Consider the following 24,093-nt stretch of genomic DNA (forward strand, 5'->3'; position numbering starts at 1 on the left):
GAGATCGAGACCATCTTGGCTAACACGGTGAAACCCCGTCTCTACTAAAAATACAAAAAATTAGCCGGGCGTGGTGGCGGGCGCCTGTAGTCCCAGCTACTCGGGAGGCTGAGGCAGGAGAATGGCGTGAACCCGGGAGGCGGAGCTTGCAGTGAGCCGAGATGGCGCCACTGCACTCCAGCCTGGGAGACCGAGTGAGACTCCATCTAAAAAACAAACAAACAAACACAGTGCTCTAGGATGCTGTCTCGCTGAATAGTTTTCATAAATTAACTTCTGTTTTTTAGGAGTAAACATCTGGAAATGCTGCTTTCTAGCCCAGGCCGCCCCCTGGTGGCAGCATCTCCGAATTGCAGCCTCCCCTGCTCTGTCCTACGTGCGGGGCCCCACCCACCCCAAACACCAAGGACAGAGAAACAAGGCCAAGGGGACAGGCTCCAGCGTGCTGCCATGTGATAGAAGAATGATTTATTAGAACAAATTCCATGACAAATCATATAAAATAACCATTTTCCGAAAGACAGCCACAAGACCACCTGAGAACGAATGTACAGTGAACCCTCCGAGAAGCCCGGCAAACAAGGACCAGTTCCCAGGCAAAGGCTGGAGGGGGAGGAACAAAGGAGCCCAGCGTGGGGAGGAGCAGGAACTTGTGAATTTAAAACATTGCACAGCCACTGCCGAGGGGTGGGAAGGGGCCGTGGATGAAGCGTGACCACTTCATGTCCGGGGGCAGGCGGGGTGGGCAACTGGGGCATGCAGGGGTGGGCAGCAGCCCGGTGGGCCGGACTAGCACCTCCTCCATACAGACAGCAGGCTCTCGGGGCGGGGACCAGGGGGGGACACCTGCCACCCCCGCCCCCCCTCACACACACACGTAAACATCAGGTGGGCCGCAGGGCTCAGGGGAACAGAACCCGAACACCCAACCCCAGATCAGCTAAAAGTAAACAGGGGACACACACCACCCGCTTCCAGCCTCCAGTCCCCAGCGCCGCTCCCCCAGCAGCTGGCCCTGTCCAGGTCCGACTCTCATACCAATGCCAGGCGGGGTGTGGAGCTCACCCACGCCAGTCTGATCCAGGTGGGACACCCCCACATCCACCCCCACCAACCACAGCCAACGGGCTCTTTGGCTTAGAGGCTCCGGCAACACAGGCTGCCCCAGCAGGGGCCACGGCAGAGGGACCAAGCTCTGCTCACCTGCCATGTTCCCAGCTGAAAGGATCCTGAGAAAACAACAGTTCCTGGGCCCGTCCCTGCCCCCATGCCCACTTGAGGCCTGATGGCGTGAAGCCAAAAGGAGAGGGCGTGTGGTGCAGGCCAAGCTGCGAGCTTCCGGAAACCCAGCTTCCAGTCACTTTGGTCATGCACTCACACCCGCCAGAAGGGCTGCCATGCACCCAGCTGCGCCCAGGCCCTTGGAAGCCCAAGTACAGAGGCCCATAGCCCCGTTCCCTGCCGTCCTCACGGTGCAGCATGGAGGTGCCTGGACTAGCCATGTGCGTGGGAGTGGGGGGTGTCTGCACCTGTGTGCATGGCTCAGCTCTCAACAAGCCCCCGGTCCGTACCCGGGAGGGCTCCACGGGGCAGCCCCAAGCTCAGTGGGTTTGGCAACTGTGTTGGCACCAAAGGCTGGAAGCAGTGGGGCTCCTGCCTATAAAAGGCCTGGGGTCAGGCGGGAGCCACCAGGGCAAGGGCCCTGCCTTCTTAGTCCCAGGAACAGGTAAGCCTGCCCAGCTCCATGTTTGGCACCAAATGACCCCACAGCCGACCTCTCTTCCTCTGCCTGGCTGCAGGCCACCACAAAGGGATATGGCAGGTTAGTGCCTGGCAGAGCCAGTCAGGCCTGGAGGGGGCACCTGCAATGGCACCAACAACTCTTTCCTTTAAAGCTAAAGACAAAAATAACAGTGATGAAGAGGAGGCGGGGTAATGCCCTTGAGGGCTTGACCTTGGCAGCAGCCTGGCCAGGAACTGGGCCCAGAGGCCTGTAGGGGGCGAGGCGGGGGTGGGGGTGGCCACAGGGCTGGACAGGGTGAGTAGGGTGCTGGCTGGGAGCTGACGAGGGGGCGAGGGATGGGAGGCACCCGCCCACGGGGATATGGCACATGTGGGGTCTTCAGGGAGAGCCACCTGCGGCCAGGCAGGCGGGCGCGCGGCGGACGGAAGGCAGAGACGCACACGCACGGGGAGGCCGGCCTGGCCAGGTCTGGGGCCTAGATCAGGAACCTCTCTGCATCAGGGAGGAAGGTGGGGTCCGGGAGGCTGGGAGGCCCACAGCTGGCCCGCTGTGGGAAACTCCTCAGGGGCAGGGCTGGCAGCAGGGCCTCGGCTGAGGCGGGCGAGGGTGGGCTCTGGGCAGCCACACGGCCCTTCCCCAGCCCCGGCTGTGCAGAGCTGGCCGAGCTCCTGTTTCCTGTGAGCAGGTCCAGGCTCCCACTGGGGTCCACGATGGCGTTCATAACTGGAGGTGGGGAGGGAGGGTCAGGCTGCGGATTCAGTTCACCTGCACCCACCCTGTGAGTCAGGGTTCCCCACAAGGCCCTGCCAGCCTCCCTTGCTGCCCCAGGCTTGGGCCACACTCACCTTCCAGCTGCTTCTGCACCCGCCTCAGTTCCTTCAGGATGGAGCTGATTTCCTGGAAACGTGGCAGGAAGGGAGGTGGAGTCAACTTCTGAGGGGCTGCAGCCCTGCCCCGGGGCTCTGTGTGCAGGAGCTGGGACAAGGTTTGGGGCCAGCCGGGCAAAGCCAGGCTGGCTGGGGGCGGGCCAAGGGGCACGGGGCCCCGGCGCTCACCTTGTTAGATGTCTTCAGGATGGGCACCTCGTTCTCGGCGTTGATCCTGGCTTCCAGGTCCTCCCAGGCTCTCCCTGTGTTCTGAAAGAGGATCCTGTCGGGGGTAGGGGGAGGCAGAAATGGGGGGACAAGGACAGGGATGACAGAGCTGAGGCACAATTCTCCCAGATCTCCCCTGCCATGAAGGTCATCCCACCCCACCTGGGCCTAAGGGGGAAACAGGCCTGATGCATGACCTGGGCTGACAGGCACCAAAGTCCCATCTGTGCCTGACACTGGGCGGTAGCCAGGGGTGCTGGGCCCGGGATGAGGGTTAGGGGAGAAGGGGAGGAAGGGCCGCCCTGGAGGGGCTGGCTCCTCTGAGTTCAGGGTCTGCCTGCTGGGAGCCACATACACGTGCACACGGGAGGGCTGGCTCCACAGGTGCACACGAGTACCCGTGAAACCGCTGCCCTTGAGGGACTCAGCCAGGCCTGAGTCTCAGCTCACGCAGCTGTGCTGGTGTCTGGGTGTCCACCTCAGCCAGGAAGCCGACTCACTTCATCTTCTCGGCAAGGTGCTCTGTGTTCTCACGGATGGCCTGCGACAGCTGGGACACCGGGTTCAGCATCAGGTTATCGAAGATCACCTGCAAGAGCCCGGCATCAGCATGGCCCCGCCCTCGAGGAGCCCCGCCCCTGCTCCCCCCGACACCCAGCTCCGTGGCGGTAGTGGGCACCGTGCCTCCTCTCGGTTCCGAGGCCGCGTCTTGTTGGCCAGCGCGTCCTCACAGCTGTTGTTCATGTTCTGGTCAAAGTCCCGAGAGTTCAGCGAGCCGGGCGGCACCTTCTGAAAGTTGAGGCTGGCCTCGGGGATGCGCTGCACCAGCTGCAAGAGGGAGGGCAGGCACCGTGGGCCCCGGGCAGAGGCTCCTGCCAGGCTGTGGCCAGCTGCACCTCCCTGCTCTGGCCCAGCAGGTGGACAGGGCACACCCACCTTCTGTCTGTACAGGGTCCCTCCTGTGCCCCTGCCCCACCGGGGAGGCAGCTGGGCCGGGGATGACGGCACAGTCAGGCCTGACTCAGGTGCCGCGAGCTCCCCAGACCTCGAGCTCTCTGGTGGCCGTTTGGGGCGCTGACCCATGGGGACATGTGCTCGCCAAGTGGGGATGCACAGCAGAGCCTCAGCTGAGGTGTGCAAAGGGCTGTGGGGACCTGGCCTGACCCTCCTCGAGGGTGGCTCTGGCACAGGGGCCTCAGAAAGCTTGGGGCTCACCTCCTCCCGGGCAGAGATGGTCGAGGCGGGGGTGCTGGGCATGGTGCTGAGGGAGGCGCTGTGGGCAGGCTCCGAGGAGCCCAGTGTGTCACCATCCCCAGCCACATCGTGGATCTCCCGGGCTAGGATGGCCACGTCCTTCACCAGCGTCTGGCTCAGCCTGTAGCCGGCAGGAAAGACGGCAGGTTCTGCACAGAGGAAGCCGGGGCAGCAGGGGCCAGACAGGCCTTAAAGCCCCTCCCAGCTCCCAGGCAGCTGCTGGCCAGAGGTGGGGCCTGGGGGAGGTACTCCCCAGCCTGGCCCCAAACACTGGCCTAGCCACTGGTTACACAGGCACTGGCCACGGCCCCACAAGGAGGCCCAACTCCCCACAGCCACAAGGAGGGATGGTGGGGGGCTGGGACGAAGCCTGAAAAGAAGGGTGCACAGAGGCCCTTGCTGGCTCCGGGGCAGGCCATACCTCCTCCCTCTCCGGCCCCCCAGGGCCAGCATCACAGCTGCAGGGCCCAAATGGGATGGATGGGACTCAGTCATAGAACGTGTGGGTGCCATGGGCGCCCAGCTCCGCGGGCAGAGAAACTGAGGCAAGGAAGGGAGTGGGCTGAGGTCACAGAAACTAGAGCCTGGCACTCCTCACACTGAGGGTGGGGGCTGGGCAGAGGGTGGGGCTGGGCAAAGGGTGGGGCAGGCAGATCCAGAGAGGCAGGGGACCCCTTGCAGGCCAGTGAGGCCAATGGCAGCTCAGCCTAGCCCCCTGCTCAAGCCTGGCCAGCTCAATCCCCCTAGGATGTGCCGAGGGGGCACAGGCCTCCACGCTGCCAAGATAACAGACACTTCCCAGCGAGTACAGGGGCCTGCCGGGCCTGTGAGCAGCTCCCAGCCCTCTGCTGAAGCTCACAGCCTTGTCGCCTGTCCTGCTGGCCCCTTAAGCACCTGGGCCACCAGCAGGTCCTGCCCCACTTAGGCCTTCAGCCCAGGCCTTGGGGACCCAGGCTCCCTGTCACTGTCAACCACCCATCCTCATGGGGACAGGCCCCACCCCAAGCCTCCTCGGCCCCCACACTGGCAGTCACCCAAGGAACAGACCACCCTGAGGGCCCTCCCCATACCCCGACCTCCAGCGGCACCACAACCCTCGCCAGACGCTGGCACGACCGGAGAAACAGCCCCAGCACCCTCTGCCCAGATGGCCTTGCACAGCCCACTGGCTGCCCTCGCCCCACTCAGGACTGGGTCCTAGCTGGGTCCACCCTTCCACATCAAGACAAAACATGGAAGCCCTCCCTCCACCTCTGGGTGACACCAACTGGCACATGCCCCTGGCCCTTGGGCCCCCGCCCAGCACTCCCTGGCTTCCCGCCCCCAGCACATCGCATGCTCCAGCTCGCCCACCGTGGAAGGCAGAGAACTCCAGAAACCCACATGGGCCCCCCACGTCCCCTTCTTCTCTCAGGCCTGGAAGCACCCACCCCCTTCTCAGCCTGGTGCAGTGTCTCTGTCCAGAGCCCCAGCCCTGTGCCCGCCTCTTCCACTGATGGCAGCCTACGCTCCCCCAATACCTCAAGCATCCCAAGAGCCCTGTCCCCAGTCCCCGTCCTTCCAAGCCCCCCAGGTCCTCCCCACCAACTTCATACTGCTCACAGCCTCAGGTGCCTGTGCCTCCACCCCAGTGTGGGCCACTCTCTAAGGGCCGCCTGCTCCTGGCCACCTCCTTCCAGGTCCCTCATGGGCTTCAAGCTCAGCATCCTCCACAACAAACACTTGCCATCCACCCTGGTCCTGGGACCTCCCCTACCTGCCCCACAGCCTTTCAGAGCCTGCCTTTGCAGTACTGACCACTGCTTGGCAAAGACCACTCTCACTCGCACCCAACTCCCTACCCCATCCTCCCCAGCGCCTGGCCTGGAGAGGGCCCCGTTACTAAACGACCATGTGAGGGAGTTCATTTCTAATAATCTTTGAGGAGGCCCTCCTTGTACTGGAGGTCTCACCTCCTGGGAAGATCTGCATCCACCCACCCCTCCATCCACCCACCCATCCATCCATCCATCCATCCATCACCCATCCATCCATCCACCCACCCACCCATCACCCATCCATCCATCCACCCACTCACTCATCCATTCATCCATCCATCCATCCACCCCCATCATCCATCCATCCATCCATCCACCCACTTACTCATCCATCTATCCATCCATCCACCCACTCATCCATCCATCCATCCATCCACCCACGCACCCACCTACTCATCCATCCATCCATCTATCCATTCATCCATCCATCCATCCACCCATCACTCATCCATTCATCCATCCATCCATCCATCCATCCATCCATCCATCCATCCGTCCATCCATCCAGCTACCCACCCACCTGCCCATCCATCCATCCATCCATCCATCCACCCACCCTCCCATCCATCCATCATCCATCCATCCACCCACCCACCCACCTATCCACCCAGCCATCCACCCATCCACCCACCCAGCAACCTATCCATCTACCCACCCACCTGCCCATCCATCCATCCATCCATCCATCCACCCACCCTCCCATCCATCCATCATCCATCCATCCATCCATCCATCCATCCATCCATCCATCCGTCCATCCATCCAGCTAGCCAGCCATCTGCTGTACCATCTATCCACTCAAGAAGGGAGCTCCCAGCCTGGTCCCTGCCCTCAGGGTGCTCTCACTTGAGAAAAGGCACTGGCACCCAGTGGATTTACTCTGAATGGGCTACTCACCTGGCGATCTCCGCAATCTCTGCTGTCTGCACGATGAAACCATAAGGGTCAGGCTCCTCCTCATCATCGTCCGTGTCCCGGGGGCCGGGGGCCCGGGAACGAGCCTGGCTGGAGCTGCCAGCCCTCGGGGTCTGAGTGGCTGTTGAGGTGTGGGAGCGTGTGTGTTTGGGGGAGCCGTGGCGGGAGCCGTACTCCTCCTCAGAGGTGGACGTGTAATCCGAGCCCTGCTGCCGGCGCCTCGTGTCTTGGTGAGTGAATTGGTTTTAGAAGCAAGAACAGAACAAAGCAGCACTCAGCACCCTGTGGCAGTCCCAGGGTCCCTCTGGGAGGGCTCAGTGCTGCAGGGCTGGGCAGCGTCAAGGCTAGTGCCCCCACCCAGTAGCCCTTCATTGAAACATCAACAGCTGCTGAGCTCCAGGGGCCACAAGGCCCCCACCAGCCCAGGGGCACATGCAGGGAAGGCAGCCTGGTGCTCCCAGGCCAGTGGCTGCAACCCGGGAGCAATCTGCACCTGATTAGGTGGGAAATCCCCTTACAGGTGGTGGGAAAGCAGTGCTTGGCAGACCCCAAAACAGAGTAAACCTCCCCACCAGGACCTGCTGCAGCCCAGGCTGGACCATACAGACAGGCAAGGACCAGTCAGAGCCCAAGCAAGGCCACTGCAGTCCCTCCCTGCTGCCTGCTTGAGTTTGTCAGACCGAAAGCTTCGGGTTCCACCCTCCTGGGCAGAGTCCTAACCTCCTCACCAGCCCCTGCTCTGAGCCCGGCAGCAGCTGCGCACCTGCACTGTAGGGGGGGATGATGGCGAGCCGCATGCTTGGGTCAAACACCACCAGTGCACCACGTTGGGTAGGGACAGCAGGCTCCACCAAGCAGGGGTGACCCTTGGCCCTGCCCCATCCCTTCCTCCAGCGAACCCTGCCCCAGCCTCCAGCCACACGCAGGGCCTGCCCAGTGCAGCCAGCAGTTGGGGTGGGGCCGTGGGAGGATGCTGGGAATCGGGAAAGAGGCTCCACTGGGATCGTGGGTGGGTAGGTGGGTGCACAGGGCAGAAGGCAGTAGCAGCAGCACCTTGGCCTCAAACCAATCCACTCGCAGGACAGCTCAGCTCCCTCGGCGGGCGGGGTGGGCCCCTCTCTGCAGACGCGGATGTCCGGCCACCTCAGGTAGGAGGCCAGCTCTGGTGGCCACAGAGGACCATCCCCGCTTGCTGTGCCCATGGACATCTGGGGAGCAGGGCAGGGCTCTGCTCACAGCCCTCCCTCCATCCCCGGCCATGGGGCCTGCGGGCTCAGAAGGGTATTAGAGCAGCTACCAGCAGAGGGCACAGGTGTACTTGGCACCCTTCACTGAGCCACAGTACTGTGGCAGAGATCCGTGGGAGAGCCCTCCCCAGGCCTAGGGCCCCAGGCCCATGGGCAGATGGCGTGGGGACCCCAAAGCACCAGGGGCCTGAGCCAGGAGTACAGGAAGAGTGGGGAGGGCCAGCCTGGGCTTCGGGGCCCTGAGGCACGCCCTGGGCGATGGAAGGCCCTCTCCACGCCAGAGACGGTCAGGGTGTTCTACCCACACCAGGGGACTGCGGGCCCTGCCCTCGGCCCATGCACGTGTGTGTGTGCACGTGAGTCCAGCAACACATCTACCCCAGCTTTGGGAACAGAGGCTCCTCTCGTGCCAGGACCAGGGGCCCACGGCCAGCACTCAGCTGGCATCCAAGACGCTGCAGACCCACTGGCAGCCTCGCCTTGGCCCTGGCCTCCCACCCACCCTGGCACTCACTGGAGGTGTATCGGGCACTGCCCGAGCGGGCCCTGCTGAAGGGCTGGCGGGGACCCGTGGTGGCGGCTGTGTTGGCAGCTTTCCTGGCGACAGCCCGTGCTTCAGCCATGGCGGGCTTGCGGCTGGCACAGCACAACTCCACACTGCGGCCAGAGAAGCTGGTGCGGGCAGAGGCTGCCTCGGGGTCACTAGTCCCTGTGAAGGAGCCGGCCCGCTTCCGGGGCATGGCCAGGATGTCCAAGCGCGACAGCTTCTTGGCCTGCTCGGCAGCTGGCCGGCCCACGGGCTCAGTGTTGCCCAGGGACCCCCGCTCACTATCCGCAGCCTCAGTGTCTGAAGCGTCCCCCAGCCGGGCCCGCCTCAGCCGGGAGGCCCGTGTGGGGCGAGGGGTGGACAGGCTGTTGGAGCGGGTCAAGGCCTGCGGCCCCTTCTGGGAGCTGGCTGAGCTACGGCTCTGCTCCTCCCGGGCGGCCAGGGATGGCGGTGGGGCCCCCGGTTTCCGGCGAGACCCTAGCCGTCCTGCCCCGTTGGCCTCAGGGCTTTCATGGTTGGAGGCCATCAAATCTGAGCCGGGTAGGTGGGCGGGGACAGGGCCACGCGCCTCACTGGGCCAGTCCAGGGACCCTCGGGGCCTGTGGCCACGCCTTATGGCCGAGCGCCGTACCGGCTCTCCACGGCCCATGTCCGTCGGGCCAAGTGGGTGGCCCTGCCTCTCTGAGGGCTGCTCACGGACACTGCCCAGGGCGGTGCCTCCTGGGTCCTGTGCAGCTGGCGGGGATGGCGACATCTCCTTCTGTGCCCGCAGGGGCTGGGGGGTTGTGGGGCTGGGCCCGCTCTTGCCACTACGCAGGCTGACCGTGCTGGCTGTGTCCACGTCCGAGTCCCCAGACAGGGCGTCCTCCGGCGGCCTCGGGGTGCTGCCCCCCTCACACTCAGCATCCACAGAATTGGAGAGGAGTCGGGCCTCCAGGGCCGCCAGGGCTGTCTCCGTCTCCTTCAAGATCAAGTGGGTGTCCTGGGAGTGGAAGTCCATGCGTGCGGCCCGGGTAGCGGCCAGGTCCTGTAGAAGCGGGTGGCTGGAGATGTGGGGGGGCTTGCCAGGAGCTGGGGGACCACTGGCTGGCTCCTTAGTGAAGCTCTCTTGCCGGAGAAAGGCTGGGGCAGGGCCGTCGGGTTCTGGGGACCGTCCAGGCCGTAGCTGGATGACCATTCTCCCACTGGCACTGACATAGATGCCATCCCGTGCTGGGGGGCTGGGCTGGGCTGCCTGCCCTAGGCCCTCCCCATCCCCTGGAGCCGCAAGCGGTTTCCTAGGTAACACAGCGTCCCCATTCTGGTCCCCAATGAAGAAAGAGGCAGGAGTTGGCTCCCCGGGGGCCCTTGGTGAGCGCCGACCCCTGCTCCACGTGGGCCCCTCCTGGGGGCTCCTGCGTCTGCTGTCCTGTGGCTCCATCCCTGGCTCGGGGCCTCGGCCCCCATCCGACCCACTGGCATCACTGAGGCTGTCAGGATCCAACTCCTCCTGGCCAAAGAGGCAGCTGGGCTGCTCACTGCCCAGCTCCGGTGGCCCAGGCCCGCTCCTCCTGCTGCTCTCCGGGCCCGCAGGGCTGTCAGCCCTCTCACTGGGTAGCTGAGGGAGCCGTCGCCGCGTGCGCACAGGCAGGGACCCCTCCGGCTCCCCGCCTCTACGTCCCAGGCCATCCTCTGTGGAGCACAAAGGCAGCTGGTTAGAGGGCCACTGGTCTGCGGGCCCTCCACGTACAGGAAGAGGCAGCCTGTGTCCGTGGTCAGTGGCCTGAGGCCCGCCCCGGCCTGGCCCAACTGCCCTGTAGCACTGGAGCCACTTACCTGTGAGGCCTGGGTCTGAGTAGCTGTCAGCCAGGCTGGCCCAGCGGGACACCCACTTCTGACCCCCAGGGGAGCCCGGCACCGGGAGGCCCTGTGGAGAGGAGGGTGGGAGTGTTTCCACACGCAAGCCCAACGGCGAGGAGCAGGGGGTAGCAGGGAACAGGAGGGGCGTCCAGAGCAGCCAACACCAGCCCCATGCATGTGCGCCACCCTGGGCCTGCCGCATGAGCAAGCATGCCCTGCAAAGGCTGCCAGGGATCCCAGTTGCCTCACCTGGACTTGCTCCAACACGACCCCCTGCCTGCCCAGCCCAGGCAGCCTCACAGAACTCAGTTCCAGGTTGGCAGAGCAGCCGTGGCCCTGTCCTGACCTCAGAGCCCATTTTGCCCGGGACCTCAAATCAACACTGGGCCTGACACCTGGCCCCGATCCCTCCGCATAGAAGCCCCAGCCCACCCTCCAGGTGAGCGTGTCCCTCAGAGGAAAGTCCAGTCTCGCCCCATGAGGGGCCCGCTGACCCCAGGCCCCGCTTGGACGCTGCCCTCTTCCTGCTCAGGCCCTCCTTGGGGTGGCCATCCGTGCTTGTACCTGGTGCTCCACCTGAGGGGCCGCACCCAGTGGCCGGGAGGCAAACTCCTGCAGTAGCGCCATCCGCTGGGCCACGCCCCCGTCACCAGACTCATCTCTGTCCCCTCTGATGACTGGGCGGAAGGTGGCCGAAGATGCCCTGGAGAGTTCAGGGGACTCCAACACCCCAAAGACCTGCCAAGAGGAAATGGTCCCAGGCACCGAGGGTCAGAGAAGCCCACCTCCCAACCCTCCACTGACACCGGCCACCCCCAGGCCACAGGGAGAGCAGGGACCTGGTTGGCCAGAGTGGCTGGTGGCCAGGACATGCAGCCTGGCTGTCAGCGGGACATGCGGATGGGATACAGACCCAGCCCTGGGAAGGTGAGGGGTGGGGCTGTAGGCAGCACACCAGGCTCCCTCCTGCCCAGCTGGGCCAGAGGCAGGAGCCAGGGCTGGGCCAGAGCAGGACAACGTCCGCCCACCTCTACCCCCTGTTCCCCAGGAGGGCTCTCACTCGCTGCGGGGACGCACCTGGTCGATCATCTTCCGGGCCTCCTCCACCTCCATGTCCTGTGCCTCGGTCTCGATGGTGTATGTCCCTGCGTCACTGAGGCTGTCGTCCTCCTCCTGTTTCCGTGCCTTGGTCAGCTGGGGGTCGGTGGGGGCAGGCGGTGGGGTCGGGGGGCCCACGGGGCTTGTCCCACGGGGTGTCAGGGGAGCGGGCAGCACCGGAGGAACCTTCTCGGGGCTGGGCCGGGCGGCCGGGGAGCTCTCCCGCAGACACTGGGCCATGAAGTCCTGGGCCAGGCGGGAGCGGCGCCCCACGCTTCCGAAGGGGCGGGCAGGGGTTCGGGAGGCGGGCGAGGGGCTGCCCAGCCGTTCCTCTGTCTTCTCCCGCTTGAGCGAGCCAGCCCTCTGTGGCCCCGAGCTGCGGCCCCCTGCCTGGACTGGGGCTGGGACACTGGGGCGGTCCCTATCGGCCGGCGTTGGGCCACGGCGCTTGTCGGCCTTGGGGTCCCCCGACGGGCTGTGAGTGAAGGACTGGGAACGCTTCTTTCGGGGCGTGTCTTCGTCGAAGAACTCAATGACGAAGGCCTGCTGGTTATGTAGTAGCTCCTGGGGGTCCCGCTTGATCTGCCTCTGCAGCCGCACCTGCTCCCCGCTGGCCTCCAAGGGCACCCCGGCAGCCGAGGCCGCCTTGGCCAGGGGGTCCTCTGAGTCACTCTGCGTGCCGTCCTCGTGCTTGTGGCCTGAGGGAGACAGGGGACCCCACCTTGTCAGGCCGAGAGAAAGGAAACAGCGGTCGATCTCGGGAAGCCTCATCACCCCATGCCTAAGCTGAGTTGACAGAGCACCCCAGCCCTCAGGGACCCCCCGCACAGGGCAGAGAAGTGCAACAGGAAGATGCAGGACCGGACCCCTGACCAGGCAGGTGGCTCTTAGGCAATTAATTGAAAAACGGGAAGTCAGCCCAGCTGAATGGGCCCCTCTGCATGGCAACGGTGCAGACCCAGCCAAAGCCGGGTCCCCTGCCTGTCCCGGGACTGGCACAGCCGCCAGCTGGGCACTCACCCTTCAGGGTGCGGGTGTGGACAGGCAGGTCGCTCTTGGTGCTGTGGCGGTCATCCCCAGGGCCAACCCGGTGCAGCAGGCTCGGGTCATTCTGCACCAGCCAGTCGGCCACTTTGGTCTCAGCCGACACCATCTCGCCAGGTGTGGCCTCCTTGCCCGGGGGCCGCCGCTGGCGCAGGGAAAACTTGGTGATATGGTCCTTGATCTTCATCTTGCCAGGGCTGCAGTCATCAAACTCTATGGTGAAGGAGGCGTGGCTCTGCACCACAGGGGCCGCTCCGCCCCCACCTGCCTCCGCATCCTTCGTGGGCATCTCGTGTGCCGGCCCCTCGGGGGGCTGCGACGGCTGCGGGGTCTCCTTTGTGGGGATCTCGAAGTAGCTGGGCTCCCGCCGGAATGAGCAGCCCTGAGGCTCAGCAGGGGCACGGAAGCCGTGGAGCTCCCCGTCCTGCTGCACCGGCCCCTTGGGACGCTCTGGTGTGGGAAGATGTCTTCAGACCGAGCCTCAGGGCAACCACCTGCCACCACCCTCCTCAGCCAGGACCATCCACTCCACCCAAGATGGGGAGAGAGGCCCCATGTCCCCCGGAGTGGGCTCCTCAAGCCCAGGCCATCCCCTTCACACACCACCCTCTGGGAGCCCTCAGGGTCTCACCAGCCTGGCCCAAGACCAACCTGGGTAGGGCTCTCCCTGGCGCTGGGCGTCAGGCAGCGTGCTACCATCGTCCTCACCCCACCAGGAGGGCTGCCCATACAGGGGCGTGCGGTAAGAGGCTGCCTCTGTGGAGGGAGTGAGAGTTCAGACCCTGTGTTGCTGGGGCCCCCAGTGTGAAAAGCAGAGAACTGGCACTCCAGGAGAGGCTGGACTCTGGGGCAGGCCCTGGCATCACCTCCCAGCTTGGCCCTGTGTTGACTACCTTCAGTTCCGAGGTGGCTCACTGGGAGCCTCTGCCTGGCCCCACCCTCCCCCCACAAGTGCTTAGAGGCTCCCTGCCTGGCCCCTCCTCCCTCCCCTCTCACGCGCTCAGAGGCTCATCTCCTGGGGCATGGTGGGGGCCCCCCACCGCCGTCCTGCAACCCTGCCCCGGCCTTCCCGACCCCAGAGCCCATCCAACAGAGGGCAGGAGGCCAGGGGGAGCCCACACCTGGGTCCAGCCACCTCCAAGGCTGGTAAATGGTTCAGGCCACAGATGGGTGGCCCTGGGGGTGGGCAGCCACTGCAATCTACATGGTCCCTGCGGCATTTTAGTTTGTTTGCCTTAATGACCAGGAGTGAAATTGTATATTTCAGATGGAATCTGACTCCTGACTCCCTCTGAGAAGCCGGCAGCCCAGCTCTTCCTGATGGCAGCAGTGAATAGAAGCAGTGTCCAGTGCCCTCAGGTCAGGGCGCTGGCCCTCATGCCCACAGTCTCCTTCCTGGGCCCTCCACCCAAGCTCTTTCCATCCTTGCCGGAGCCCAGGGTCGTCATGGCCCCCAGCTGCTTACACTGCTGGGTGGCCAGAGGGTCTGAGGCCGGTCACCTGTCAGGAACCACGTGCACACTACGCTGGGGATGCAGGGCCCCTGAGATGTGTCACACATGCTTTACTCCTCCCTGGGGACTCACTCTTGACCCAGGGTCACACCCAGGGGCTGCTGAGGCAGGGGCATCTGCTACCAGGCAGTCCGCCATCTGCTGCTGGCCCTGAACCCCTCCATGGTCTCCACAATTGTGCTGCCCTCGCTCTAATGGAGCCAAGGAGCCAGGCTGCCCAGCTGGCTGCACCTGTCATGACCTCCGGGACAGCCCCACACTGGCTGTCACCAGCTGCATGTTTCACAGTCTGGACACTGACAGGTGCTCTGGGGAGCTCAGATGGCTTTCTGGAAAGCTTCCCAGTCCCCAGCGGTCTTCCATTCTGGGCGGACCTGCATCCCAACCAGACACCAGCAGCTGCGGCTGTACAACACAGATGTGTGGGCTGACGGCGGAACACGGCAGACATGGGGCCAAAGCTGGGGGCGGCAGGGTGACCCTTCCTGGACCAAGGTGGGAGCAGAGAGCCTGATCCCTGGATACACCCCTATCTAACCAGAACTCAAGTCATACACTGGGACCTCAGGCTTGGATACCCCACCCCGACCCCTCCACACCCCACCAGGCACTTTCTCACTCTCAGGTCCTTCCCCTCCCCTTGTGCCCACTGGACGCATGCAGACCCTCGTGCAGCTGTCTTCCTCCCAGACTTCTGCCCACCCGCTGCACTGACTGCCAAAGGCACAAATCAGGTTTCATCAGAAACCACCAACCCCTAAGCCCTGCTGGCTTGGTCTGCAGAATCGAGTCCAAATGCCTGATATTAGGGAGCATAGCCGCACCCCCCATCACCTGCCTCTCACCACTGGGGACACAGGGTGCCCAGCTAGTGGCCCACCAACCCCACAAGAACTGCGGGCCCAAGGGGTGCAGGCGTGCACAGGTAAGTGTGCACAGGGGTGAGCAGTGTGGGTGTGCCTGGGTAGCTGTGTGTGTGGGGTGAGAGGTGAGGGATGTGGGTGTGCACAGGTAGATGTGTGTACAGGGGTGGGGGTGTGAGTGCACAGGGGTGAGCAGGATGGGTATGCATGGATAGGTCTGTGTACAGCAGTGAGAGCTATGGGCATGTATGGGTAGGTGTGCACGGGGTAAGTGGTGTGGGTGTGCATGAGTAGGGTGTGAATAATGAAGAGGGGTACAGGCATGCATGGGTAGGTGTGTACAGGAGTGAGGGGTGCAGGCATGCACAGGTAGGTGTATGCAATGGGTGAGGAATGTGCGTGTGCAGGGGTAGGTGTGTGCAATAGGTGAGGAATGTGCATGTGCAGGGGTAGGTGTGTGCAATGGGTGAGGGCTGTGTGTGTGCAGGGGTAGGTGTGTGCAATGGGTGAGGGGTGTGCGTGCGCAGGGGTAGGCGTGTGCAAAGGGTGAGGGGTATGGGTGTACACGGTATATGCATGCACAGGGGTGAGGGGTGCAGGGAGGTAGGTGCAGGGCAGAGGGCCAGGCAGTGGCCCTGTGTGCTCACCCCATCCGCATTGCCTGGCCTACCTGTTCCTGGTCTCCGGTCCCCCTTCTCCGGCCTGGGGTTCGAGGCCTCGCAGTATGGTGTGTGTTCCGGCAGTGCCTCGCTCCTCTTGGGCGCCAAGCCCTTCACGCTTACCTGCAGCTGGCTGGTGTACTTCTCATGCTGTGGGCAGGCCAGGCGGGGTGAGGTACTGGGCCCAGCCTCAGGAGGACCCCACCAGGGTGGGCCCAGCCTCTCCTCTCCATCCAGAGGGCCCAGCTATGACTTTGCATGTCACAAGCTCTCCCTAATGCTCCCCAAAAGAGCAGACAGAGCCTCAGCCTGCCCGGGTAACAGCTCGGGGTCCAGCTCAAGCCTGGGGAGGGGCAGCTTCCAGGGGAAGCAGGGGCCTGCTTGGGTGGGGCAGGGCAGAGCAGGCTGCGATCATCAGAGTGGGGGCCCTGGGATGGGCAGCAGGGCCGCTTGTGCCATCAGACAGAACCTGGCTCCCTTAGGCCCCACCCCTTGCAGGCTGGGGGACCCCAGGCTGCTCAGAGATCATGCGAGGAACGGGCTAAGCGCCCTGGCCCCACGGGGCTCCTGGGGAGCTCTGAGCAGGGCCCCGAATCTGTGCTCCACAACTCCCACGTGAACAAGTGAGGGCGAGGAGACGCCGTTCCCACCTAGGACCCTCACGCCCCCCACAAGGGCCCCAGCTGTGCATGTCCCCAGCACACGGGGGAAAGGGCACGCAAGGATGCCCACCCTGAAGGCTGCCACCATCGGCCTCCAGCACCCTTCCTTCCTGCCTCTGGCCACCCCCCAATGGCAGCCTCATCAATATGCTGGGGGCAGCTTTTACCTCCTGAGGGGCTCTGAGAGGGTGCCCGGCCAGGGTGGGCAGCGCGGGAGGAGATCGGAGAGACTGACAGGAACTCGGGGGGCCTTGGTCGTGCAGCATAAAACCCTTACAAACCCTCAGCCTAAGACTTCAGATTTCAGCCTGGGAGACCTCAGATCCCCTCACCCTAAGAAGCAATAAATCCTCTCAGCCTGAAGTGACCCCAAATCCTGCCACCTTGAAGGACTCAAATCCGATAACCTGGAGGGAACTTAATCCCCTGGGCATGAGACCCCAAAGCACCTCAGCTTCAGAGACCTCAAATCCCTTCACCCAGAGGAACGCCAAATCCTCTAACACGTAGATCCTCAAATCCCCCGAGCCCAAGGAACCCTAAATACCTCACTCACAGAGAGACCAAATTTCCCCAGCCTCAGAGACCCTAAGCACTCGGCCTGGAGACTCTTAATCCCTTCAGCTTCAAAGACTCCAGATAACTGTAACGTCAGAGAATCTAAAGCCCCTTATGAGGCCCCAAAGCTCCTTAACCTGAGAGACACTCCCAAAAAGATGCTAGGGGGCTCAGGGGCTGTGTACCCTCCCGGACCCCGCCTCAGCCCCGCTGCACTCCCCTGCAGGGTGACCCCAGCAGCTTCCTGGGCTCTGGCCACCCAGCTCACCCAATGAGCCGTTTGTTCTGTGAGCCAGAGCTAAACCCGCCAGCGCCCAGCGATGCAGCTCAGAAAGCCCAGGAGCTCCAGCAGGCTGACCATGCAGCCCAGCTCCTCCCGGGCCCCTCCCAGAGCCCGGATCCTGCTGCATCCACAACAGTGGCACCCGGGTCCCAGTGCCCCCGCCATCTGTCACTGCAGCAGGCTGGGGGTAATGACTACCTTCCCACCTGCCAGACTGGGCCATCTGGCAGGGCAGGACAGGCTGGCCTGACTCATGGCACCCACAGTCTGAACGGGGCGCCCCAGAGGCCTGGTGAGTGGGACTGGTTGCTGGGGAGATAGCAGTGGGAGCATGGTGGGGAGGATGGGGGGCTGAGCCCCCCGGGTTTGGCCAGCACTAACCTTGAGTGCCTCCTCCGGGACTCGGTGCTGCACACGCTCCAGCACATACATGTTGGAATGTGGACACGTGTTAAGGCGAACACAGAGCGGAAGAGCCAGGAGCCCAGCACTGAAGTCCACGCCCAGCAACAGGTGTACCAGCTCAAGGGCCCATCGAGGCAGGCAGAGGAGGGGCCTCTTTCTTCCCAGGGAGGCACAGCCATGCCCACCCATGTGCTCAGACAGTCCCAAGGTCGGGCCAGGACTCGGGGTCCCAGGGAGTGGTCACCAGTTCCCCAGGCCCCACGTGACCTCAGGCTGGGTGGGTGGGCAAGCAGCAGGAACTCGTGGCCAGGGTGTCCACGGGGGACCGGGCTGCAGGGACTAGCATTCCTTGGGGGTGCTTCATCAGCAGGTGGAGCCAGCCCTAGGGTCACCCTCTGTGCTCTGTAATCCAGCGGCCCCAGCAGTGACAGCCCTGCTTCTGGAGTAACAGGGTGACTGTGGTCCTGGGGACTGAGGAGAGGCGCTTAGGGGCAGGATATCGTAGCCAAAGCGGATGACGTCGTTGAGCTTCAGCGTGACGTACTTCTGGTCCGGGATGCGCACGTCGTTCACAAATGTCTGCAGGAAAACAGGTGGCAGGGTGGTGGGGCTGAGCAGGTGGGTGGCTGTGGGCAGGGCCGCGGGGCCACCAACTCTCTGGAGCCCATGGCGAGCGATGGCCTGTGCAGCACCGTCCCAGGCACCAGCCCCAAGTTCCACAGCCACCGGCCAGGGCACCCAGGCACTGGGGCCCACCCAGCACTGCAGGGACCGTGATGGAATCCTCCAGAACAGAACTCTTTGAGCATCTTTGTGAAGTGGACTCCAACAGACGCTTCCTCTCACCCACACAGCCTCGCACTGGCCCCAGCCCCCACCTTGGCCCCATGAGCCCTTGGGAACAGTCGAGGCAGGCCTGCCCTGTGGTGGCCCTTGGCCAAGGGTCAGGCCTCAGAGGGTCTGAAACCCCCCTCCAGGCTGCCTGCTGGCAGGGGTGTTGATGCGCCAGTCCCACAGGCAGGTGGGAGGCAGGTCTGTGGGCATCACAGGCCTCAGAGGTAGCCAGCCATGCAGGGCCCAGGAGCACAGACCGGGCCGGTGCCATGTAACCCAGGCCAACAACCCCAGTAACCCTCTCAAAGCCCATGTGGGTGACACAGCCCACACAGACAGAGGAGCGGCCACTTGCTGTGCAGCCATTCAGGGACAGCCACTTCATCAGACAGGCATGCTACGGGAGGAGGGAGCTCAGGACAGACCCCAGCAGCCTGAGACCCCCTGGCCGGAGCTCCTTGAGGGGGCTGCTGAGGGGCTGCTAGGGCCCCCCAGCTCAGGACTGCAGAGTGCAGTAAAGATAGAGTGTCCCAGGACAAGCTGGAGTCCACCAAGCTCAGCAACAGACAGAAACATCCAGACAGGGACCTCAGGGACAGACACACTCCCCCAGAGAGGGGCCTCCGTCCTTCCTGCCCGCTTCCACCCCATACCCCATTCCTTTCACCTGACCCCCACCCTGCTCTTGCAGCCAGGGGTTCCCTCCTGGTTACCTTCCTGCCCCTGGCACCCCCAACTTACAGAAGAAAGGATCACATGGCCCCACCCATACCCAGACTGGATACCCAAGCATAGCTCCTTCCATTTCAGGGGCCCCATTCACCAGCCTAGCGCGTCCCTCCCCATCTGCAGGGTCCACTCTCCCTGAGAGCAGCCTGATCCTTGGGGGCCTGAGACCCTGCCAGGGGGGAGCCTTCTGGGGAGGCCTGGGGGCCTCTGCAGTTGGGGATGGGGCCCGATCTGGGAGAGGGGCCAGATTTTGGAGAGGGGCCAGGACTGGGGGAGGGGCCAGGGCTGAGAGGGAGGGGCCGGGGCTGGGGGAGGAGCCAGAGCTGAGAGGGAGGGGCCAGGGCTGAAGGGTAGGGCTGTTAAAAGAACAGGCCAGGGCCTCTCACACTCACCCCATTGAGGCTGCCCAGGTCCTTCACCCAGTGCTCGTCCCTGTCCTGGTCGTAGTTGATGACGGCATGCTGCTTGTCCACACTGCGGGACTGGGGAGACACACAGCCGGCCCTCAGGTGCTCCAGGGGAGGAGGTGACACCCAAGAGGCAGAGGCACCCCTGCTCCATCCCCTGCCCCAGCACACCATCAGCAGTTGCCCCCAGGCCTCCGACCACAGAGTGTTGGGAGCCCTCTGGTCATCTGGCACAGGCTGCTCCCTCGCAAGGTCAGGTGGCGGCAGCCAGGCTGGCGGTGAAGGGGGTTGTCTCAGGGAGCCCAGCCCCACAGGAACACACACAACTCTCAGCCAGTGTCCACACCTTTGGTGCTCCCACTCCGAGTGCTGCGGACCCTTTCTGGGCCACCAGCCCACCCAGGACCACCCCCCCGGAGGACAGGTGCCCCAGTGCCCTCACAAGGTCAACCCCGGTTGCCCAATTGTAAGGCCACAGCCAAGCCCCCATCACTGCCCCACTGGGGCATGGGGAGACAGAGGCAGAGGCGAGTCACTTTCTACTTGCTTAAGCGCTGCGAGCACGGCCGCTGTCCACCCGGCCCCCCACTCCACACAGCGCTGCGAGCACGGCCGCTGTCCACCCGGCCCCCCACTCCACACAGCACCCTGTGCTGCCCGGGGCTCTGGGTGGTGGCTCCATCCCTCCTGCCCCCAAACCTCAGGAGCCACAGGCCTGGGGGTCCAGCCCTAGAAAAGGCCAGCAGAACCAGACGACCCAGGGAAGCCACCAAGTCCTGGCCCAGACAGTGTGTGACCCTCACCACCACCTAGGGACCATCCAGGCAGCGCACCCACAAGACACCAGGCCAGCTTCCACAGGCAGCAATGGGCCTGAAGGAAGTCCCCCAGTCCTGGGACAGGACGGCCCGCAACCCACATGACTAGGACCTGGACGTCCCTCCTGAGTGCCAGCACGGCTTCTCAGTCTCCCAGGTGAGAGCCCGGGCCCCTCAGGCTGGTCACTCTCAGCCTGCCATGTGCGGGCCACCCTGGCAGCTGGCCATCACTGCCCCACCACTGGGCACCGTCCTGAAACACCGGTGTGGGGCCTTCCCCAGCACCCCTGGGCAAGGGCTAGAAGCCCTCAGGGCAGGACCTCCTTCCTCACTCAGAGAGGAGATCGCACAGCAGGGGCTAGTTGGGGGCACGGGCTCTGATGGCCCAGCTTGACTGAGGCCTCCGCAGACGCGCCAGGGCAGGGAAACTGCAGCTGGGTGGGGCTCGTGGTGGCCAGCAGGCCTGAGAGCCAGCCTCACGCTAGTGCCACTGCCACCCAGCAGTGGGCACTCAGAAGCCCCGGGTGCCTGGCTCAAGCCACGGTGGTGGCACTGCAGTGGAGGACCAGGGCCAGGGTTTGGGGAGGACTGCAGTGGAGGACCGGGGAGGACTGCAGTGGAGGACTGCGGGGAGGACTGCAGTGGAGGATCAGGGGAGGACTGCAGTGGAGGACCGGGGGCAGGGACTGCAGTGGAGGACTGGGGGGAGGACTGCAGTGGAGGACTGGGGGGAGGACTGCAGTGGAGGACTGCGGGAAGGACTGCAGTGGAGGACCGGGGGCAGGGACTGCAGTGGAGGACGGGGAGGGGGTTGGGGGACTGCAGTGGAGAACCAGGGACGGGGACTGCAGTGGAGGGTGGCGAGGGGGGTGGATAGGGCCCACCCCTCCTGTCAGGACCCTGGGTCCCCCCAGGAAGTGGGCAGGGGTGCCAGGGAGGTTTAAAGGGGAGAGTAGGGTCCTGGGTGCAGCCATCCCTGAGCTGCCTGCCCAGACACAGCCCATGGTTTCCCAGAAACCAGGTGAGCAGCTCCACCTGCCCCACATGCCCTCCCTGGGAAGGCGGATCCTGGTGGGGCTCCTGGTGCCAGCTCACCTGCCAGCCAAAGCCACAGGTCTCTGGTAGAGTGGGTCTGACCTTGACAGCCACCACCCACCTCCAGGTCCACCCTGTTTAAATTCCTCCTCCGAAGCTGGCACCCACAGCTACACAGCTCCTGGCCACCACAGCGGCAGTCTCTGCCGGAGGGGTTGGGGGAGGATTCTGGCCAGGGTGGGTGACTCCAGACATCACCTCCTCCACTGGACTTCCCACCTATCACTGAAGGCCTCCAGACACAGCGACCCCCAGCACTCAGCTCCTCCAAGAAGCCCGTCCTGAGACCCCCTTCCCAACCCTAGGATGGCTGCTGGAGACACCTCAGGCCACTAACTGCCCCGTGGGCAGCCCTGAGGGCCAGGCCCCAGGATTCCTGCCTGAGAGTGCAGCCTGGAAGCTGGGAGGCCTGGATCTCCCTCAGGAGGCTGGGGCTCACCTCCTCCTGCACACTGGCCTGTGCTCAGGGCAGCATCACCACCTCAGCCCGCCCAACACATGGGCTCCACAGGGCCAGGGGGACCTGCTGCTGTCTCAGAGAAGGGAAGCACTGAGGCCTGGGGCCTGGCTCAGGCCCTCCCTGCCAGCATGAGACCTCCCCAGGGGACGGGGTCTAGAAGGGGCATAAAGAAAGGAGCTACTGCCCCGTCCCCTCTGGAAAGGGCTGAGGTGGCTGAGGGCGGGTGACGTGGATGTCATCTCTGCTGAGGGGTGACCCCCTGGAGGGGTTTCCAGCCTGGACGCCTCCCTGCTGCTCCCCTAGCTTCAGACCCCCTGGGCCTCAAGGCCTCCTGCTGGACACAACTCTGCACACCTTCCAGGTCCTCTGAGCCCCGCCCCAGGCCTTCCCTTGAGGGCTCACCCACCAAGCCCCTCTCCACCACAGGCTCCAGCAATGCTAGTCTTCCTCTTGGCAGCCCTCGGTCAGCCTCTCTCTCCACAGCCCCCTTTCCCGCAGGCCCCAAGGCCTCTCCAAACCTTCCTTACCCCACCCAGGCCACAGTCAGGCTTCAGGCAGGTGACTCTGCCAGCTCTGGGCACACCACATCCTTGCCCGGGCCTCGGTCTCTCCTTCAGTCCAAGCCCCCTCCCCTGCCTGCACCCACCTTCCCCACCCCACCCAGCCCATCCCATCCTCCGGCTCCTTTGACTCAGCACAAGGTCCCCCCACAGGACCCTGTTAACACCCAGAGCCCAGCTGCCCCACCCACTCCCAGGGCTGAGCCTCCAACCCCAGCCAGGGCTTCTCACCAGACCCGCTCCTGCCAAGCCCCTCCCCAGACTGCAGGAAGCGCTGGAGACACATGGGGAACCCCCTTCCAGAAACTCCCCTCTCCAGCCAGAAGCAGCCCCTCACTTGGCCAAGCCTCCAGCCACCAATGAGAAGTGCCCCCCGGCCCAGGGCTCAAGACTTAAAACAACAGAAACCCCGGCCTGTGGAAGGAACTCGGTGCAGAAACAGCCAGGCAAACACAGATGTGTGACGTGGCTGCAAGACGCACCAAACACATGGATTTTGGGGAAAGTGTCTAATAATTTGTACTCACTTTAAAATAGAATAAAGATGTTTCCAAAGTTACGTCTGACGCCCTCTGTGGCAACAGCCTGGCCCAGCTGTGCTGAGTGGCAGTGGCAGCAGCCAGGGCTCTGGGCACACCCTCCTGCCAGCTCACCCGAGTTCCCCATTGGCAGCCACAGGCACCCACAGCAGACCGGCTCAATGCACTGGGCACAGAGGGCCAGGGCCTGCTCAGGCTGTGGTCTCTGGGTCGGCACGCGAGAGTGCAAATCCCGGCTGCCACACACTGTCACAGAGGACACCTCCCCACAGACACGCAGCACACACATGCACACAACACACACAGATGTGTGCACCTACAGACATGCACATGTACACACATGTACACTTACACATGCACACACACTACACACCCTGTACCACAGCCTGGGCCACCACAGGAGTGAGAGCCACAGCAAGAAGTCCTGCCTGGGTCCACGTTCCTGCATCATTTAATGCCTGTTCGCTGGGCACCAGCTCCGTGCCAGGCTTGCACTGGGCACAAGGACACTGTGGGGAGCAAAGGCAGGGCCCTGGAGAGCGTGGTCCGTGGGACAGCACGTGGGTGGCAGCTCTGCCTGGAACACAACTCCCCCACCCGTCTGCCCGCTGTGGTCCAAGCTACCGCCCCTCTTGCCTAGTGACAGCCCGGGCCTCGGGGCCACCCACTCTGCTTGTCTCCCCTCCACGTCCCATCCCCATAGCCCCAGCTCAGCTCTGTCCTCTCACAGCCTCCCCCTCCTCACCAGCCCCAACTCCTGCTGCTGCGGCTCCTTGGGCCTCAGCACAACGTAGGCAGGTGTCTGCTGACTGCTCAGTCCCCAGTACCACCTTCTTTACACAGGACTGGACCCTGGACACCTTGCTGGCCCCTCTCTGCAGTGGACGCCAAGGGAGGGCAGGGTCTCTGCTTGGCACCTTGCCCAGTGGAAAGATGTGACGCTGAAAGCAAGGACTGTGGAGGGGGCGCTGGGACAGGGTGTGGAGGTTCCAGGGCAAGAAGTGGGTGTGAGCCAGGTCCGGAGAGCCAGGACAGGTGTGGGGAGAGGCTGGGTCCAGTGGAGGCCTGCATTCTTGTCTGTGCGTGGGGTCGGGGTGGGGTGGGGGTG

General features: G+C 64.1%; 1 protein-coding gene across 1 annotated transcript in view; it reads right to left on the reverse strand.

Moving 5' to 3' along the window:
• Positions 1-446: 446 nt before the first annotated feature.
• Positions 447-24,093, reverse strand: part of CEP170B (centrosomal protein 170B) — a 63,998-nt gene continuing 40,351 nt past the window's right edge. The window contains exons 4-20 of the mRNA XM_058429527.1: positions 19,499-19,588; positions 18,042-18,122; positions 17,520-17,576; positions 15,647-15,785; positions 13,251-13,355; positions 12,576-13,049; positions 11,535-12,253; positions 11,022-11,195; positions 10,434-10,524; positions 8,586-10,289; positions 6,807-7,050; positions 4,054-4,213; positions 3,523-3,666; positions 3,339-3,427; positions 2,800-2,893; positions 2,590-2,641; positions 447-2,467 (exon numbers count right to left, since the gene is read on the reverse strand). Of these exons, the coding sequence (XP_058285510.1) occupies positions 2,220-2,467; positions 2,590-2,641; positions 2,800-2,893; positions 3,339-3,427; positions 3,523-3,666; positions 4,054-4,213; positions 6,807-7,050; positions 8,586-10,289; positions 10,434-10,524; positions 11,022-11,195; positions 11,535-12,253; positions 12,576-13,049; positions 13,251-13,355; positions 15,647-15,785; positions 17,520-17,576; positions 18,042-18,122; positions 19,499-19,588 (4,665 nt within the window). The 3' untranslated portion in view covers positions 447-2,219. The remainder of the gene's footprint in view (positions 2,468-2,589; positions 2,642-2,799; positions 2,894-3,338; positions 3,428-3,522; positions 3,667-4,053; positions 4,214-6,806; positions 7,051-8,585; positions 10,290-10,433; positions 10,525-11,021; positions 11,196-11,534; positions 12,254-12,575; positions 13,050-13,250; positions 13,356-15,646; positions 15,786-17,519; positions 17,577-18,041; positions 18,123-19,498; positions 19,589-24,093) is intronic.

Source organism: Hylobates moloch, unplaced genomic scaffold (genome assembly GCF_009828535.3).
Source record: "Hylobates moloch isolate HMO894 unplaced genomic scaffold, HMol_V3 SCAFFOLD_16, whole genome shotgun sequence".
Lineage (NCBI taxonomy): Eukaryota > Metazoa > Chordata > Mammalia > Primates > Hylobatidae > Hylobates > Hylobates moloch.